The 15081-nt window shown below is 35.7% G+C and overlaps 1 protein-coding gene across 4 annotated transcripts in view; it reads left to right on the top strand.

Moving 5' to 3' along the window:
- The window catches only part of PDE7A (phosphodiesterase 7A), a 71895-nt gene that overhangs the window by 42757 nt on the left and 14057 nt on the right, over positions 1-15081 (top strand). For 2 of the 4 annotated variants that reach the window (XM_030445141.1, XM_030445138.1), the window contains exons 3-4: positions 2843-2926; positions 14359-14510. In XM_030445141.1, coding sequence (XP_030301001.1) covers positions 2843-2926; positions 14359-14510 — 236 coding nt within the window. Of the gene's footprint in view, positions 1-2314; positions 2348-2842; positions 2927-14358; positions 14511-15081 lie in introns of all 4 variants that reach the window. The other 2 variants (XM_030445142.1, XM_030445139.1) reach the window with 2 other exon arrangements.

The raw sequence follows: 15081 nt of genomic DNA, 5'->3' as shown, positions 1-15081 counted from the left end.
ACGATGAAGTGAGTGTGTTTGGGATCTATTGGTCTTTGCAGGTCATTTTAACTGAACAGCAGAAGGGTAGTCCAGAATTTCTGGATGTTTTGGGACTAAATGTACATATGCTGTAGAGATTAACGTTGCTGTGCTAATAGCACATCATTTCATAATGTGCTAGTGTGAGGCCAGTTTAATCCTGTTCCTTTTTATGCTTCTGTACACATGGAACTTCAGATGGATGCATGGTATCCACTTGTACCGATTTTTCCAAGGACTTTTTTGTCTGAAATGTTGGAAAATGCAGTAGTTCTGTACGATGATGGAGATGGCTTGGTGCTCATCCTGCCTTTGCTTGGCCCCAGTAAGCATTTCTGCTTTGTTTACTGTGATGAATTCCAGTCCTGCAGAACTGGTATCTGTTTCCAGAATAAATCCAAATGTATTTTGAAAAAATCAATCCATTCTTGAGAACTTGATTCCCTTTGCTTCTACAGCAACCCAAGAAGAATTTTTTTTAACAACTATTTTACAAAATTACTTTGCTTGCTTTGTTGAAAATTTCTCATTTCATATATATGCAAGTAAATACACTCACTTTACCTTCATATTACTGCATTTGTCTTTTAGCTTGCCATGTGCATTTTTAGGATAAAATTTCTTAATTTGGCCGTTTCTGTAAATACATTAAATAATTTCTGTTTAAAGCAATGTGGTTGGCTGCAGCTCTGCATTTCGGTTGTAGACAGTTTTTCTTGGTTTCCTGCTCAAAAATCCACAGTACTGCAAGCATTTCAGGGGTAACAATGATACTGTTATTCTAAATCAGGTATTAATAACTAACAAAGAACGAAGTAGAGAGAAATTTTCTGAATATCATTTATCAGGTGAACCTGTTTTTTTGTTTTGGTTTTTTTTTTGTTTGCAGAATTTCATTTTAGTCTTCGGGTATCTTCTCTGAACTTTTTTTATTCTTGACACTCTGAAGAAGGAGATTGTTCACTAAAACCTACTTGTACACTAAAACTATATGCTAATTCAGGTTGTGGTTGGTAAATTTTAGAAGTTAAGACTGCATTGAAAAATTAAATATAATTCACAAAGTTGCATCACCTTTTCTGTAGTGAAATTAGCTCAACAGAAAAAACTTTCTTTTGATTCAGCTGGTGAACTCATTCACACAGCTGTAGCTATGACTTTTTTCACAGACAAATGTGAGTGAAAGGTAATGAAAATTGCATTTTCCTCCCTGTAAACTAATACTTACATATTCCACTACTAATTTGCCTCCCCTTTTCCAAAATTTCCTCCACATATCTTTCTTATTAACTTACTTTTAAAATAAAATTCACCAGTTGCTTGTGCCTAACAGAAGAGTTCTACAATTTGCTGCCTCTGTATTGCTTGGAACAAGACAAGCCTTTTGCACTCTGCTCAGATGAATGCTTGAAACTTGAGTAATATAGTGTCAGTGATCTGAAAAATAATATTTACAGGTTCCAATTGACTTACTTTCCCATGCAACTCTCAAGATTTTCAGTTTCCAAAAACTGAAAGGAGTAATAACTGAAACCCACATCTATTTGATATGTTTTCACTGGAAGCTTTAGACTTAATATCTGGGGAGCCCTGGTCTGTGTATCTCTTGTGGTTCTTCCAGTGTGCTTCGCAAGATGACATTCATGTTAAGTGGGTCACTAAAGGTATGTCAGTGCTTATAGATATGTATCTCTAGTAAGATACCTGTTGAGTATTAAAAGTATATTTCTGAAGTTTTAGCATCTTTAGCTATTTTCTGAGAAGTTTCCTGCTTCACCGTTATAGATTAGCAGGTTTGAGAAGAAAAGGAAAATCCCTCTGAGGATGTTAGTGTTACCAGTTGCTGGAAATTAAATAGTTGCATCATTATTTTGTTCTTACAAAATGAGTCTTAGTTCGTTGTGTTAAATACTAAGTTTTGATTCATGTGAAAATGAGTCAGGAGAGAATACTACACATGAAGAATTATCATAATTGGAAACCAGGACGTTTCCACATCTTAAATTTCACTTTATTTTGGTTAGGATTTGAGGAGGTTAACACTACTGCATCTTATCCTCAAAGGCTTGCCCAAATTTGTAATGGCTAAAGGATTTTAAGTGAAAGCTTTTAATCTAGGTGAACTACTTATATTACTGCGTACAAATACCTAACAAAAGAATACTGATCAGCTTTCAGTTGGTAAAATGCATAAGTAGGAATCAACTAGCATGCTAAAAGATTCAGCGTGAAGCTAATTGCAGTGCAAAAGAGTTTGATAAAATTTTAATACTGAGTTTTGGTATTTTAATAGGCTCTTGTGTAATATTCAAACAGCTGAGCACAAGTAAGTAATTGCTAGTGGGAAAATATTCTATTATGTAATATAAAACCACATTGTAACTAGCTTATTTGCTGAAAGCTACCATTTCTAGAAGCTGAGACTTTTCTGTATTATATAAAATGTTATCGTTTTATATGTGTTACTGAGGATCAAATCAACTTTTAATGTTCTTGTTTCTGTCATATTAAAGTGCATTCTTACCATACTGGTGTAGCAAGCTGTTCTTAAATTCATCTGAATGCTTATCACATGCTTCTGGCAACGTGTGCTTAGGCAGGAGAGATTTTGACAAGAAAGCATGCGATTGCATGTTTAACAAGTCTTCAAACTTTGTTTTGAATTTCACCTTTAGAAGAAAAAGCATTGAAATAGGCCTATTGTTTGAATAACCCTCCTCCCATTAAGTACATGAATCTTTACCCCCCCAGGCTATGTTCATTTGCATTTTATCTCTGCCACTCTTCCACACTTTTATTTCACTCTTGACCCTGTTTCTAGGAGATGTGCGAGTAAGAAGTCGGGCAGGATTTGAAACAGAGAGAAGAGGTTCTCATCCATACATTGATTTCCGTATTTTTCACTGTAAGTATTTAAAAGCAGATAAATGACAAATAAGCAAAGGCTTCCATTAATTTTAACTGCTGGGCCTCTAAAATAAAGTTAGCAGCAGTCCATTTTTTAATACTACTTAGCAAAATCTTCTGTGCTACTTCGTTACCAAAAATAAAAGAGGAAAATCTTCACTGCTAGATTTTAGTTTTGAAAAAATAAGTTAAAACTCACTGAATTTAGATCTGAATCCCTATGGCAATGAAAGCTGTCTTACACGCAGCTGCTGATGTGTGCACAGACTTCTTACTTAGTAGACACAATGAGCTGAAAGGAATATTTTCCTGCTTTTAAAAAGCAGCAGAGGGGCCTTGTCTATGACGAATTTTGAAGACTATTAAACTAGGTGTCATAATAAGCATAAGCAATTTACATTGTTTATACTCAAGCACGTAGCTGGAACTTTATTTTTTTTTTTAGCTCCTAGATGTATGTTAAATAAGTATTAAGTATTTAAAAGGAAACAGCAGACTAAGTTTTTTGATTCCATGTTTTACAAACCATTTTTTCTCAGAAAAGTTACAAGAAGAATATTTTTTGAGAATTTTTTTTTACGTCTGTATTGTTATAACTAAATACAAAAGCTTAAGTAACCACCATACCAATATGCAGAAGTAGTGCAGGGAATTTAAATCTTCATTAAATTATGTCAATAATATTAATGTATTAAGTGTTGTAAAGTATATATATTGACATTGTGTGAACAAAATTCCAAGTATTCTGGATGCAGTGGAGAGATTTAGAAAAACTACTTTATGGTAACGAGTGTGGTTGTTGTAATGACCTTATTATTAAAAATGAGTGGCAGATATTGTACTAATTATTATTAAGATAGTAGCTGAAGTTACTTGTTTGAAAAGTAGATTATACTTAAATTTAAAACTCTTAAAACTCTTAGTTTCATTCAAAAGTTAGTATAATAAATAATAGGTGAGAAAACAAAGTTTGAAGAGTATACTATATTGGTTTTTTTCAATTGAGAGGTTAAGAAATCTGTCTTGAGTCCTGATAGTTCTATTGAGTATAATAAGAATTCTCTGTGAAAACAGCAAGCAATTTGTGGATTACATAACTGTCTTGTTGTATATCTATATATGTGGCATTTCATGTTGATAGGGGAAAATACTAACAAGCATTTTAAACTACCTGTTAAAAGGCAGTCATCTATGGTAGTATTTCTGTTGTCAAATTAACTGTGTTTTCTGTGGTACTCATCATGCTGTTTCTTTTCATCTTGATGAGTGTGCATCAGTCAGATCATGACTAATCAGGAAAAGGATTTTCACACCCTTTCTTCTTGCCCCTGCTTGTTCAGGCACAGGCACCAACTTTTAGCAACATCAACTGTGGTGTCTGATGACAGCAAAGAATGTTGCTAGGAGGCCCAAAAAATTCTTTGGCTATAACTTCCCACTCGAGTCAGCTGCTGTGGCACTTTTCAGAGTTGCCATATTATAGTCAGGCTTTTTTTTTTTGCACTTCAGGATTGTGGCCTGCTACAGCATTGCTCTGACTTCAGATTCCTGCTACTTTGTGGAGTTTCTTTTAATGTCAGTAAGGAATTCGCACCTATCTTTCACCGTATCACTAGATTATTTATTGATTTACAGAAATACTTATTCTGTTTTCAAACGAGTAAAATATTTTTCTCTGAAATGCTAATTGAGTCCTGATCAGTATTTCCTTAATTATGGCAAAAGAGTTTATGTGTAGTACCGTCAGACTGTGGAGAGAAAGAAGTTGTGGGAATTGTATTTCATCTAATTTTTAGGATATTATCCCCACCCTCCCCTGGTGTCCAGAAGGATTTTGCCACATATATCTACGTGGCTGGAAAATTTACACCTGTATGAGCAATAGACAGCATGTGAGAGGAACCAGCCCAGCCAACTGGGTCTCCCTTACTTCAAGAAAAAAATAAAGGCCTGAAAAAGTTCTATTCAGCTGCAGTAGACTTAAACCACCTGCATGTTGGCTTCCCTCCTGACCCAGCTTGTATGGAACATCAGTAATGCATGGATATGCTTCCTTGAGTTCCACTATAACTTTCTTCTGCTATATGCTGACTTCACTCTGTAGTTGAAATATTTTGCAATGATTGTTGCTTACCTGGTTTGCTTACCTGACTTTACCTATTAGCCATAATTCAGTGTTGAACCATCATTGACTTTTTGTATTTTGCTTAGCCAATTTCTGCTGTTTAGCATTATTTTAATTTAAGTCGATGTTTTGTGAAGAAATTAAATGTCTTTCAGGAAGTCCAGCCAGTAGTCTGCTGACCAGTTTTTCTTTTTCCAATAATTTTTAATAGGCTCTAAAGTCAGTATTTTGTAGGTTTCAAGAGTATTGAATTTTGAATACATTACTCTCTTTTCAGGCAGCTGCTGTGGTAGTTATTTTTTTATAATCTCTTCTGTTTCACATTACATTTACTTGCAACTTCAACTAGTGTTACCAAAGTAAAGTTTTAAGGATTTTAAGCTCAGTACATCTTCATCATAGAATTCTGTAACTGGCAAATGGATATTGAAGTTCATGAATTGTAGTAGTCTTAAGGTTAACTTCTTTCTAGGAAATTAAATTTTAGAGTGATTGTTGGAAAAATGTCTTTATTGCTAGAGGTGATGGTGTGGGAGTTGTAGTTGAGAACTATTAAATACAGGATTTGACTGACGATCAAACTGTTGGGTAGTAGTTCTCCTGTTATTCTAGGATTTTTATTGCTTATCCGAGGAACCAGCCAGTAGGAATAATTCACTGAATTTTGTTTCTGAGACTGTCTTCTGATAAATGGAGAAAGTCAAGATTGTATTCTTCATGCTGGTTGGTAATTAGTTTTCCTGTTACTGTGGTCTGACTATGTGTGGGACCATGGGCATAATTTCAAGTGAGCAGCTAGAAGCTGCCATTTCTGGAGAGAGCAACCACGTGACTTTCATCCTCAGAAGTAAATTTTTACCTTAAATACTATGGTCTGATTTTGTTCAGTTTTGCAACACTAGGTTGCACACAGTTTAATAGTTTATCAAGTTGAATATAGAGCACTGAATATACTTTTCACTCCTCAGGTAAAAAGGAGGGAGTTAGGCAGTTCACTCTCTGAAATCCCACCATGTACTGTTCAGTTTTCAGGGAAGATTTTTAAAAACTAGTCACAATGTTTATATTTATTAACTCTTCTCTGTTAGTTTACAGAGTATAGTAAGTGTAATTACTTTTATTTTTTTACATTACTAAAGGACATTACAGATAGTAATTCAGTTTGCAATATTGTCAGATTATGTTGATAAAAGCTAATGCAAAACAGTCTTTGGTAGATTGTTAAGTTACAGTATAAAAATATTCCCTTTTTCAGAAATAGCAAAGCAGCAATAGGATTTTGGGATTTGTTTGCTTTATATTGAGAGGTTGTCAGTAATGTCTGTTGTTTTTTATATGTATGTTTCCATGTATATATATTTACACACACATTTAAGAAACTTCAGTTATATTTGTGAGGATTTTCTGGCATGCACAAACAAAAGAATGTATAATATGCCCCAGTCCCTTACTGTTTCAGAAAAAAAAATAAAATTAACATATGTGCTGGGTGACATGTACAGTATGTTGTAGTGAGGAAGTTAAGCCAAAATGAATAAAGTGAATCTACAGAGAGTATTTAAGTTAACAGCAAAAATATTGGGAAGAGTCTTATGCAGACGTAACTTAAATGAATACCTTCAAACTCCATTTTAGGAAAGGCTTCTTGGATATAGGCTGGGAGAACCAGATAAAAAATGAATGCTTTGGTATTGTGAAGAGGAAACTTTTTTTCTCCTTACTGACTCTGTTGTATCTGCACCAAAATCAAATATGTTGTCTAAAGGTTTTTAGAATTCTCTCCTGTCAGTTTAGTCTGAACATGCTCCTGTGGGGAGATGGTGATGTTGCCAACACGTGTGGCTCAATTTCATTTTAGAGATAACTGAAAATGTCTTATCAGTGAATTAAGATACCTTTGAAAGAAGAGTATTTTGATATAATCATAGTGTTTCTGGAAACATTTATGAATGACTCAATTTTGAATCAAGTTCATGCCTTGTGTGTAGTTTAATGCTTCACATTGTTGAGAAGGTATGATGGGAACTTAAGATGTCATCAAGTCTTAGATGGTTCTTCTCCTAAGTTGTGTATGGAGCCTTCTAAGCAGGGAAAAGGAAAGAAAGGAAGAATGTAGGTGGCTTTTATAGGTGATGTATAAATCTCATTATCTTTAAGAGTGCAAGCACATGAAGAAATTGCAGAGTTTTAAAATATATAACTTTCAGACAGTTTACTTGGAATTTGCAGTTCATGGAACATTTGGTACTTTGAGATCATAGAATCACAGTTTGGGTTGGAAGGGACCTAAAAGATGATCTGGACACCTTCCACTAGACCAGGTTTCTCAGAGCTCCATCTAGCCTGGCCTAGAACACTTTCAGGGAGGGAGCATCCGCAGCTTCTCTGAGAAACCTTTGCCAGTGTCTCACCACCCTCATAGTGAATAATTTATTCCTAATATCTAAACTAAAGCTTCTGCCTTCCAGTTTAAAGCCATTCCCCATGTCTTGTCACTCCTCACTTTTCTTGTAGCCCTCCTTCATGGGGAAGGCTTGGCAAAGATGTTGGAGTCAACTGTTTGCAATGTTGTTTTGAACTTCACAGTTTTTCATTTGCAGATCAGTGGAAAAGTTAGAACTAGAACCGTGGGTATAGACTGCCTTGTATAAGAGGACAGAAGTCAAAGAAGAGGGTTCAGATCCAAATTGCTTGCCTTAAGCATTTTGGGAAAACTTTGTGTGACTGCACCTCATCGTGCTTATGACAATGCCATCTAGAAGTTGAGATGAAATGAGCATAGTCCAGATGAAGCTGAATGTCCTTTTTTCTTCCAAGAAAATAGAGGAATTACCTAGTTGAATCTGGTTAAGAGTAATTGTCTGTCTTGTTCAACAGCCTACTGTGAAGAAGGACAAGTTTGATTAGGTCATATAAGAAGATTTCTGTGTGGTCATAGGTTGAATTAAGTATTTTTTTCCCTGTGAAAATATCAGCACTGAGCAAAAAAGCTTGTAGTCAAGAGATTTCTCAAAAAGCTGCTGTTCTGTGAAGGATGCATTCTGAAATTGTCATTGATTATTCACAACCCAGATATTTGACTTCAGTTCAGTGTGAAGAATGCAGTCAGACAAGGGAATATCAAAGAAAATGTCTTAAATACAGCTTTGGCTAAAAGAAAATGGTGTAGTGAAATGTCAGCTTGAAGTAAATTTGGTTAAGGAAGATTTCAGGTTAAAAACGTCTGTTGACAATACAGGACAGATTTTTTTTAATTTATTTTAATTCTTTTGATATCCTAGATTGTTATATTACCTACAATGTCTTTTCAAATTTCTATTAAAAAGCATGTGTGCTCTGGAATTGTGCACTGATACGGCTCACTGAGTTTTGTAATGAAGAGGTAAGTTTGACCTTAGAGGAAAACACAGCCACAATCAAGGTGTTTTATTTTGAACTTCTCCATTGTGTTTGTTTTCCAAGTAACTTATTTTGAAAGGGGTTTTTTTGTTGGTTTTTTTCCTTTAAATATTGGACAATTTAACATAAAGTATGTGAGAATACTTTTGTTTTCATCTCTGCTTCCAGTTTGACTTGTGTATTGACAGTGATGCAGGTTCTTAGGGAATATACGTTTTCACAGTCATGTTGTGTTGCTTTTGAATTTTTCTTTCATTCTGCATGTGAAAAATAGTTTCATATCTACTGTTTCCTATTTATAAGGTAATTATGCTGTCCAGCACAGGAACAGCATTGTTCAGTTTGCTAAATTTGCATCTTCCACTGAGGTGGTTTAATGGGGATAGATGTGAAATTAGAATGCTTATGGGTCCCTCTAGTGGTTATATTCATAAATATAAAGTTACTTGTATACTGGAGAGCCATAGGAATTCATTGGCATGTGGAATGGAGTATTTCTTTCAAACATGTATTTACATGTAGTGGAAACTTTCAGATATGTCAGGTTTGGTGATGGTATCTCCTGTGTAAAAATGATAAATGTGTAGTTGTGCTCAATAAAGAAAAATGGTGAGAGATTAAAAAAACCCTCTTTTCTGGTGAACCCACACATCTCAAGCTCAAGATGTCATGTTCAAACATAAGAAATAAGCATTTTTAATTCCCTTTACTGTTAATGGCTGTGATAATGGAGTTCCTCAGTTAAACTCTTTCTATTCTTAATAGCAACATTATTTTTATCATAGTTAATTTCCTATTTTCCTTTTGGCTGTAGTAGGAAAGAAGAAATGGAGGTCTAGTTCTTATGCTGGATAGCCTGGTTTTGACCAGGACCCTGTGAGAGGCTGTGAGTCTTTATTTTGCATTAAAAGAAAGCTGAAGCATCTTGCTAGAATCTAAGGTCTCTTTTAATAAAATACTAATCCAAACCATATTTAAGTTGTCATTCTTCCTTTTGCTGTCTGTCCTTACTATTTGAAAGTTATTTATTATCAGAATTTTGGTAAGTCCATTATAATTTTTAAGATATTTATTACTTTTGTCTATTTATATATATATATCTATTTTATTTCAGCATCAGAAATAAATATTTAAAATCCCTGTGAAATGTGATAATTATTTTTTTAGATTTTAATGAAGTACAACTCTCTTGAAAGATTGGGAGTAGGAAGAGAGATTATAATAAGTGTCTTGGAATTCAGATGAAATCTGTTGCATCAAAACAGCTTTCATTATTTTCTTGCTCTATATGCATAACATTAGGAAAGTAACTGAAGCTAGTTAAAAGATTTCTTTCTTCTTTCTATATTTTAGGGAGGGATTTAGAGATTTTTTTACTATTATACCAGCATCTTGAGTGTGATTCTTATAAACAGGAATATAATAACTTTTAGTATTAAAAAAATCACGGGTTAAATAATAAGACTTTGGGTGATACTCTAGGAGGTCATGAAGAGTTAAGAAGGGAAGAAGAATGTGGCAGCAGAGCTGCTGTTGCTTAGGCACAAAGGTCTGTGGTTTGTCCCCTGGTTCCTTACACTGAAGGCACTAATGAGTGCTGTAGTTTCCTTCCTAACATGCCCAGCATCCTGACTTTGCTTTCATTCCATTTCAATTCTCAAGATGGTAAATGTCATATACATTTATTTTTTTCATATTCTAATTTATCCTTAAACTGTCCTCATATCTTGAGAGCAAAGGGTCCCTATTGGGTATTATAAAGGCATTTAGCACACTGAAAGTTTCAAATGAAATGAAGGACGTTTGGGCTGGGAGGAGGAATGTTTTTGCAGTATGATTTTTCTTGAGCAAATGTAATGCACTCTTCACCTTCTTCTTTCCATTATAAATACATTATTGAACATTGCTTTGGTATAGTCTGAAATTAGCATCTCATTTTGTGACTCATGATAGCAGAGGATAGGCTGACATTCTCTTATTAATCATGCATATAAAGGGAATGAGTTTGCTGCTGATGCCAGGAGGGAAATACCAAGTTTCCATTGCACAACTGTATCATTCAGTTTACCTGTCCTTCCCATGAACTTGTCTTTGCTAGTCTGTCAGAACCCCAAAGCAGTTGAATTTTGTATACTTCATAATAATTAATCTGTGAGGGAAAGAAAACTGCAAGCACGGATGCTGTCAGTGTTTCTGTAGCTGAAAAACCTTTTTTTTCATCTTTATTCTGTCCCCCGTCATCCCCCCATTCTTGAAAGCTAGCTATTTTCTTTTTTCAGCCTGCCTTTTAAATTAATTACCTGTCAAACCTCCACATCTGACTCACCGATTCTGAATTGTCCCATAGAAAATTTTTAGCTGTTGAAGAGAGAGCAATTTACTTTTTTATGTTGGTGCAGTCCTCCTCTATTAGATGTTCTGGAACTGCAGAAGGCTGGCAGGGATCAAAATCTTCTTTTTCATTTGGAAGTGGTTCTAATCATTGCAAATCTAAAGGGTGGGACATTTGGTCAAGCTGTTATTACCTAACTTGAGCTCTATGTGTGCAACTAATAGTAGCTGCAAAGAGAAATGCAAAGCGCCCAGTCCCTAGGGAGGCAAAACCCCAGGCACCAGCACAGGGTGACAGCCAAATGGTGGCGGGAAAGCAGCTGAGCAGAGAAGGTCCTGGGGGTCTTGGTGGACATGAAGTTCAATATTAGCCAGCAACACTCCCTGGCAGCAAAGAAGGTTAATGATATCCTGGGCTGAATTAGGAGAGGCACTGCCAGCAGGTGAAGGAAGAGGTTCCTGCTCCTTTATTCAGCACTCCAGGTGAGGCCACACCTGGAGTGCAGTGCACAGGCCTCTGCTCTCCGGAGATGGGTATGATGGAGAGAGTCCAAAGAAAGGTTAGGATGATGATTAAGGGGCTGAGAAGGAAAGACAGAGATCCTGGAGATGAGAAGGCTTAGGGAGTAGGTGTACCTACTGAAGCAAATACCTGAAGGGAAGGTGCAAAGAAGATGGAGCCAGGCTTTTCCTAGTGGTGCCCAGTGACAGGACCAGAGGCACTGGGCACAAACTGAAACCCAGGTGGTTGTCTCTGAGGATCAGGAGACAGCTTTGCACTGTGAGGGTGACTGGGCACAGCTTGCCTAGGGAGATTGTGGTCTTTCCATCCTTGGAGATACTTGGCTGTCTACATCTTGTCCTGGGCAGTGTGGCCTGGGTGGCCAAGCTGGAGCAGAGAAGTTTGACCAGGAGACCTCCAGAAGTCCTTTGCTAACTCAGCTGTTTTGTGGTTCTGTAATCGAAACATCGCTGCCAGAAAAGCTGGAATGAAGTAAGCTTGGTTATTGTAGTATGTTTGAATTACATCAGCTGAAGCAGTACTCTTTTTTTTTTTTTTTTTTTTTTTTTTCTTTCTTTTAAGTAAGGGAGGGAAAAAGTAGGATCGATGTGTGAGAGTGGTGGTTCATGAACTACACAATAATTTAGAGAGTTTAAAAATTAAGATGAATGTCTCAACAGCATGTTGGAAAGTGTAGTCATGATTGTTCAGCTTCAGAGTAGACCCAGTGATTCATTTGCCTCTGTACCTACATCACCATCAGAAAAAATACTGATGCAAAAACAGGTGCACCCCCCACCCAGGTGACTTAGGAACACAAACAGAGGTTTAACACAGCCCTATGCTGCCAAATCATCGCATTTCCCTGTCCTGTTGTGCGCTCTGCTGACAAACGCTGTTCTTTTACTTACATTGCCTACATCATACTGTTTTGCTAAAAATTACCAGGTGGCATCTGTGACAGTGAGAGTTATTTGTAGCATGACAATGAAGTAGGTTTTGTTAACTATAGATCTGTAAAAGATTATTTGTGATAATGAAAACTCTGTACTTCTGAGAAGAGTGCTGATTTCTCCTAATGAAAATACTTTGTTTTACTGAGATGTAGTGAAGTTCTTGGATTTTGTATGTGACTGGATGTTTTAGATTATTTTATGACCTAAACCTAATGTATTCTGTTCTGAAATTTGGGTTTTTAATGGACTGGATCAAGATTTGAAGGGGAAAAACTTCTTACCTGAAACCTACGCTGTGTTAATAGGAGCATCTGTATCACTCCCTGTTTCTCTGCTCTGCATGCTGGCAGTGCTCAGGCTGTAAGGTCATGTTAACAAATGGGCTTAGAAATAGTAGAGTAATACAGCATGACAGAATGTGTTTATTTGCCTGCTGTACATGTGAATATTGCTTTATAAGCAACTTCTATCATATGTAGTACACCTGCTTATATAACTGAGATACAAATGTGCTGTTGTCATCAGAGGACGTGACCTTGGCCTTAAATATGCCTTGAAGAAAGGTGCTTCCTATGGAGTTGTCTGTGGTAGCCCTTTGCAGCTGATTGCAATTTCATTATCTTGATGAAGGGTTTCAGGCACATCTGCCAGTATTCCAGTTTTGTAAATTAAATCTCTGTTAAGTGCAGACTGTTGATATGAAACACAACTGCATTTCATTAGATACTCTGTGTTTGTGCAATTGTTAGTTCTATTCAGAGGTGTTTTATTAGTGTAGATTGGAAATGAATATATTGATGAAACCATGGAGAACAGAAAATGTGTTGGAACTTCTTCAGAGGGAAGACCTTAACTGGATAAAAATTTATCTTATGTAGAATTCCACTGTTTTCACTAGAAATCAATGAGGTTTTTAGTTGAGGTGTTAATAAAGGTACACCTTCCTCTGTATAGTATTTTAGACTGCTTCTAGGAACAATTTTAACTGCTTACTTTCACCTTGTTCTTCAAAGGGTAAGAGGTCTATACTACAAAGTTGGGTTCATGTTGTTTTTGAAGATCTGCATCTCTGGAAGGAGCATGTTTGCGTTAACTCCTTTCTGATACCTTTTTTTATTTTTTCTTCTTTAAACATAAATAATTTTGGTCAGAATGGGAGAATATTTGGGGCAGAATATTGAGATTAATGACTGTCTCTTGGTTGTATAAAACTGCTGTTCCGAGTATGCTGAAAAGAAGGTAAAGGCAGTGTCTGGCCTTGTGTATTTGAGAATGAAAATATCTGTCCCACTGCAAAGTATGTGGAGTTTGGTCTCACGTTTCTTAAACACTTCAAGCATATCAAATGGAATTAAATATAAACTAGCATCAGTCATTTGAATAAACCAGTTAACCTTACAGGAGTAAATCAAAACATTAGTTTGATCTTTGAAAACAGGCTAAAACAATTCTCTATAGTGTTTTCACAGCACTGGAAAAGGGATCACATGCTATGAAAGTAAATGTCATACTTGTTTGGCAGAGGAGAGGTTCTGAGCATAATTACCTGCAAAAGCACCAAAACCACTTGAGGTAAAACTTTCCCAGTAAGGTTAAGAGAATTTCTGAGCTTTAAAAACCAGTGTAAAAGTTATTTGTATGTGTTTAAAACCTGATTGTAACTCCTGTATTACCACAATTACCAATACTCTCTTGATGTTGTACATTTCTTATGTGATGTTTTTAGAGGCAAGGATTGGATGTATATACATGATGACAGGAGTTTTCCAGAAAGAGCTTTTTCAGAATATTGTGTTTTTGCAATTCCAGTAATACTTCTGACCTTTCAATAACAAAGTTCCTTAAAAATACTTATGAACTTATGTTACTTAGAACTTACGTTCTAGCTATGATTGAAATACTCATTTTTCTTCACAGGATGCTAACCTAGAAAACTTTATCTCCTGAGCCATGGCTCTGTTCTTCCTATTAATAAAAATCTCTGTGGCTGAAACATGTTATACACCAATTAAAAAAAAAAATTGCATCGTCTTTGTTGTACCCAAACAATTTTCCCCTAAATAATTTTTTCTAAAAGGTTTACTAGAGAGAGTATTTATCTTCTTGTTTTTTTGTAGCAAATTCTGAAATTGAGGTGTCTGTTTCTGCAAGAAATGTGAGGCGGTTGCTCAGTTTCCAGCGATACCTGAGATCTTCCCGTTTTTTCCGTGGTATCACTGTTCCAAATTCTTCAAACATTTTAGATGATGACTATAATGGACAAGCAAAGGTTGGTTGCTTGTTTTTTCCTAACTATGTTTTTTTTAAATGTTGGCTAGTGTGTAACTGTATCTTAAGTTGTGGGAGTACAGCCAAATACAAATTTTAAGCATGTGTTTCTTATATACAAGTGTTTGTTTGCATGTGTGTGTGTATATATTTCTGTCTTTAATAAGGTCCAGAAAAAATTACCTGGTTTCTTACAAACTGCTTCGCCTCCCACAAGTTTATTTAGACTATTTTTAGAGGTTATACAACTAGCATTTTTAAAAAAATCTCTCTAGTGAATGGAGGATGCACTGTAATAACTGGGAAGAAAGTAAAGAAATAATAATGCAGCTATTTCAGAAATGTAATGAAGCAATTTGGAGAACTATTGAGTCATTTTTAGCCTAACCTCATTACTGAACATCTGGAAGAGTGACTAACAATTGAAAAGTCAATAAAACACATAAATGGATTTATCAGGAGATAATTATGCCAAACTGACTCTTTCTTTGGTAGGCAGTGCTTCTAGAAAAGAGGGTTTGCTGTAATATAGTCATGCTGCAGTAAAGCACCCTGGGAAGACAGGCAGTGCT

Source organism: Calypte anna, chromosome 2, assembly GCF_003957555.1.
Source record: "Calypte anna isolate BGI_N300 chromosome 2, bCalAnn1_v1.p, whole genome shotgun sequence".
Lineage (NCBI taxonomy): Eukaryota > Metazoa > Chordata > Aves > Apodiformes > Trochilidae > Calypte > Calypte anna.
This window is presented reverse-complemented; position numbering and strand designations above follow the sequence as displayed.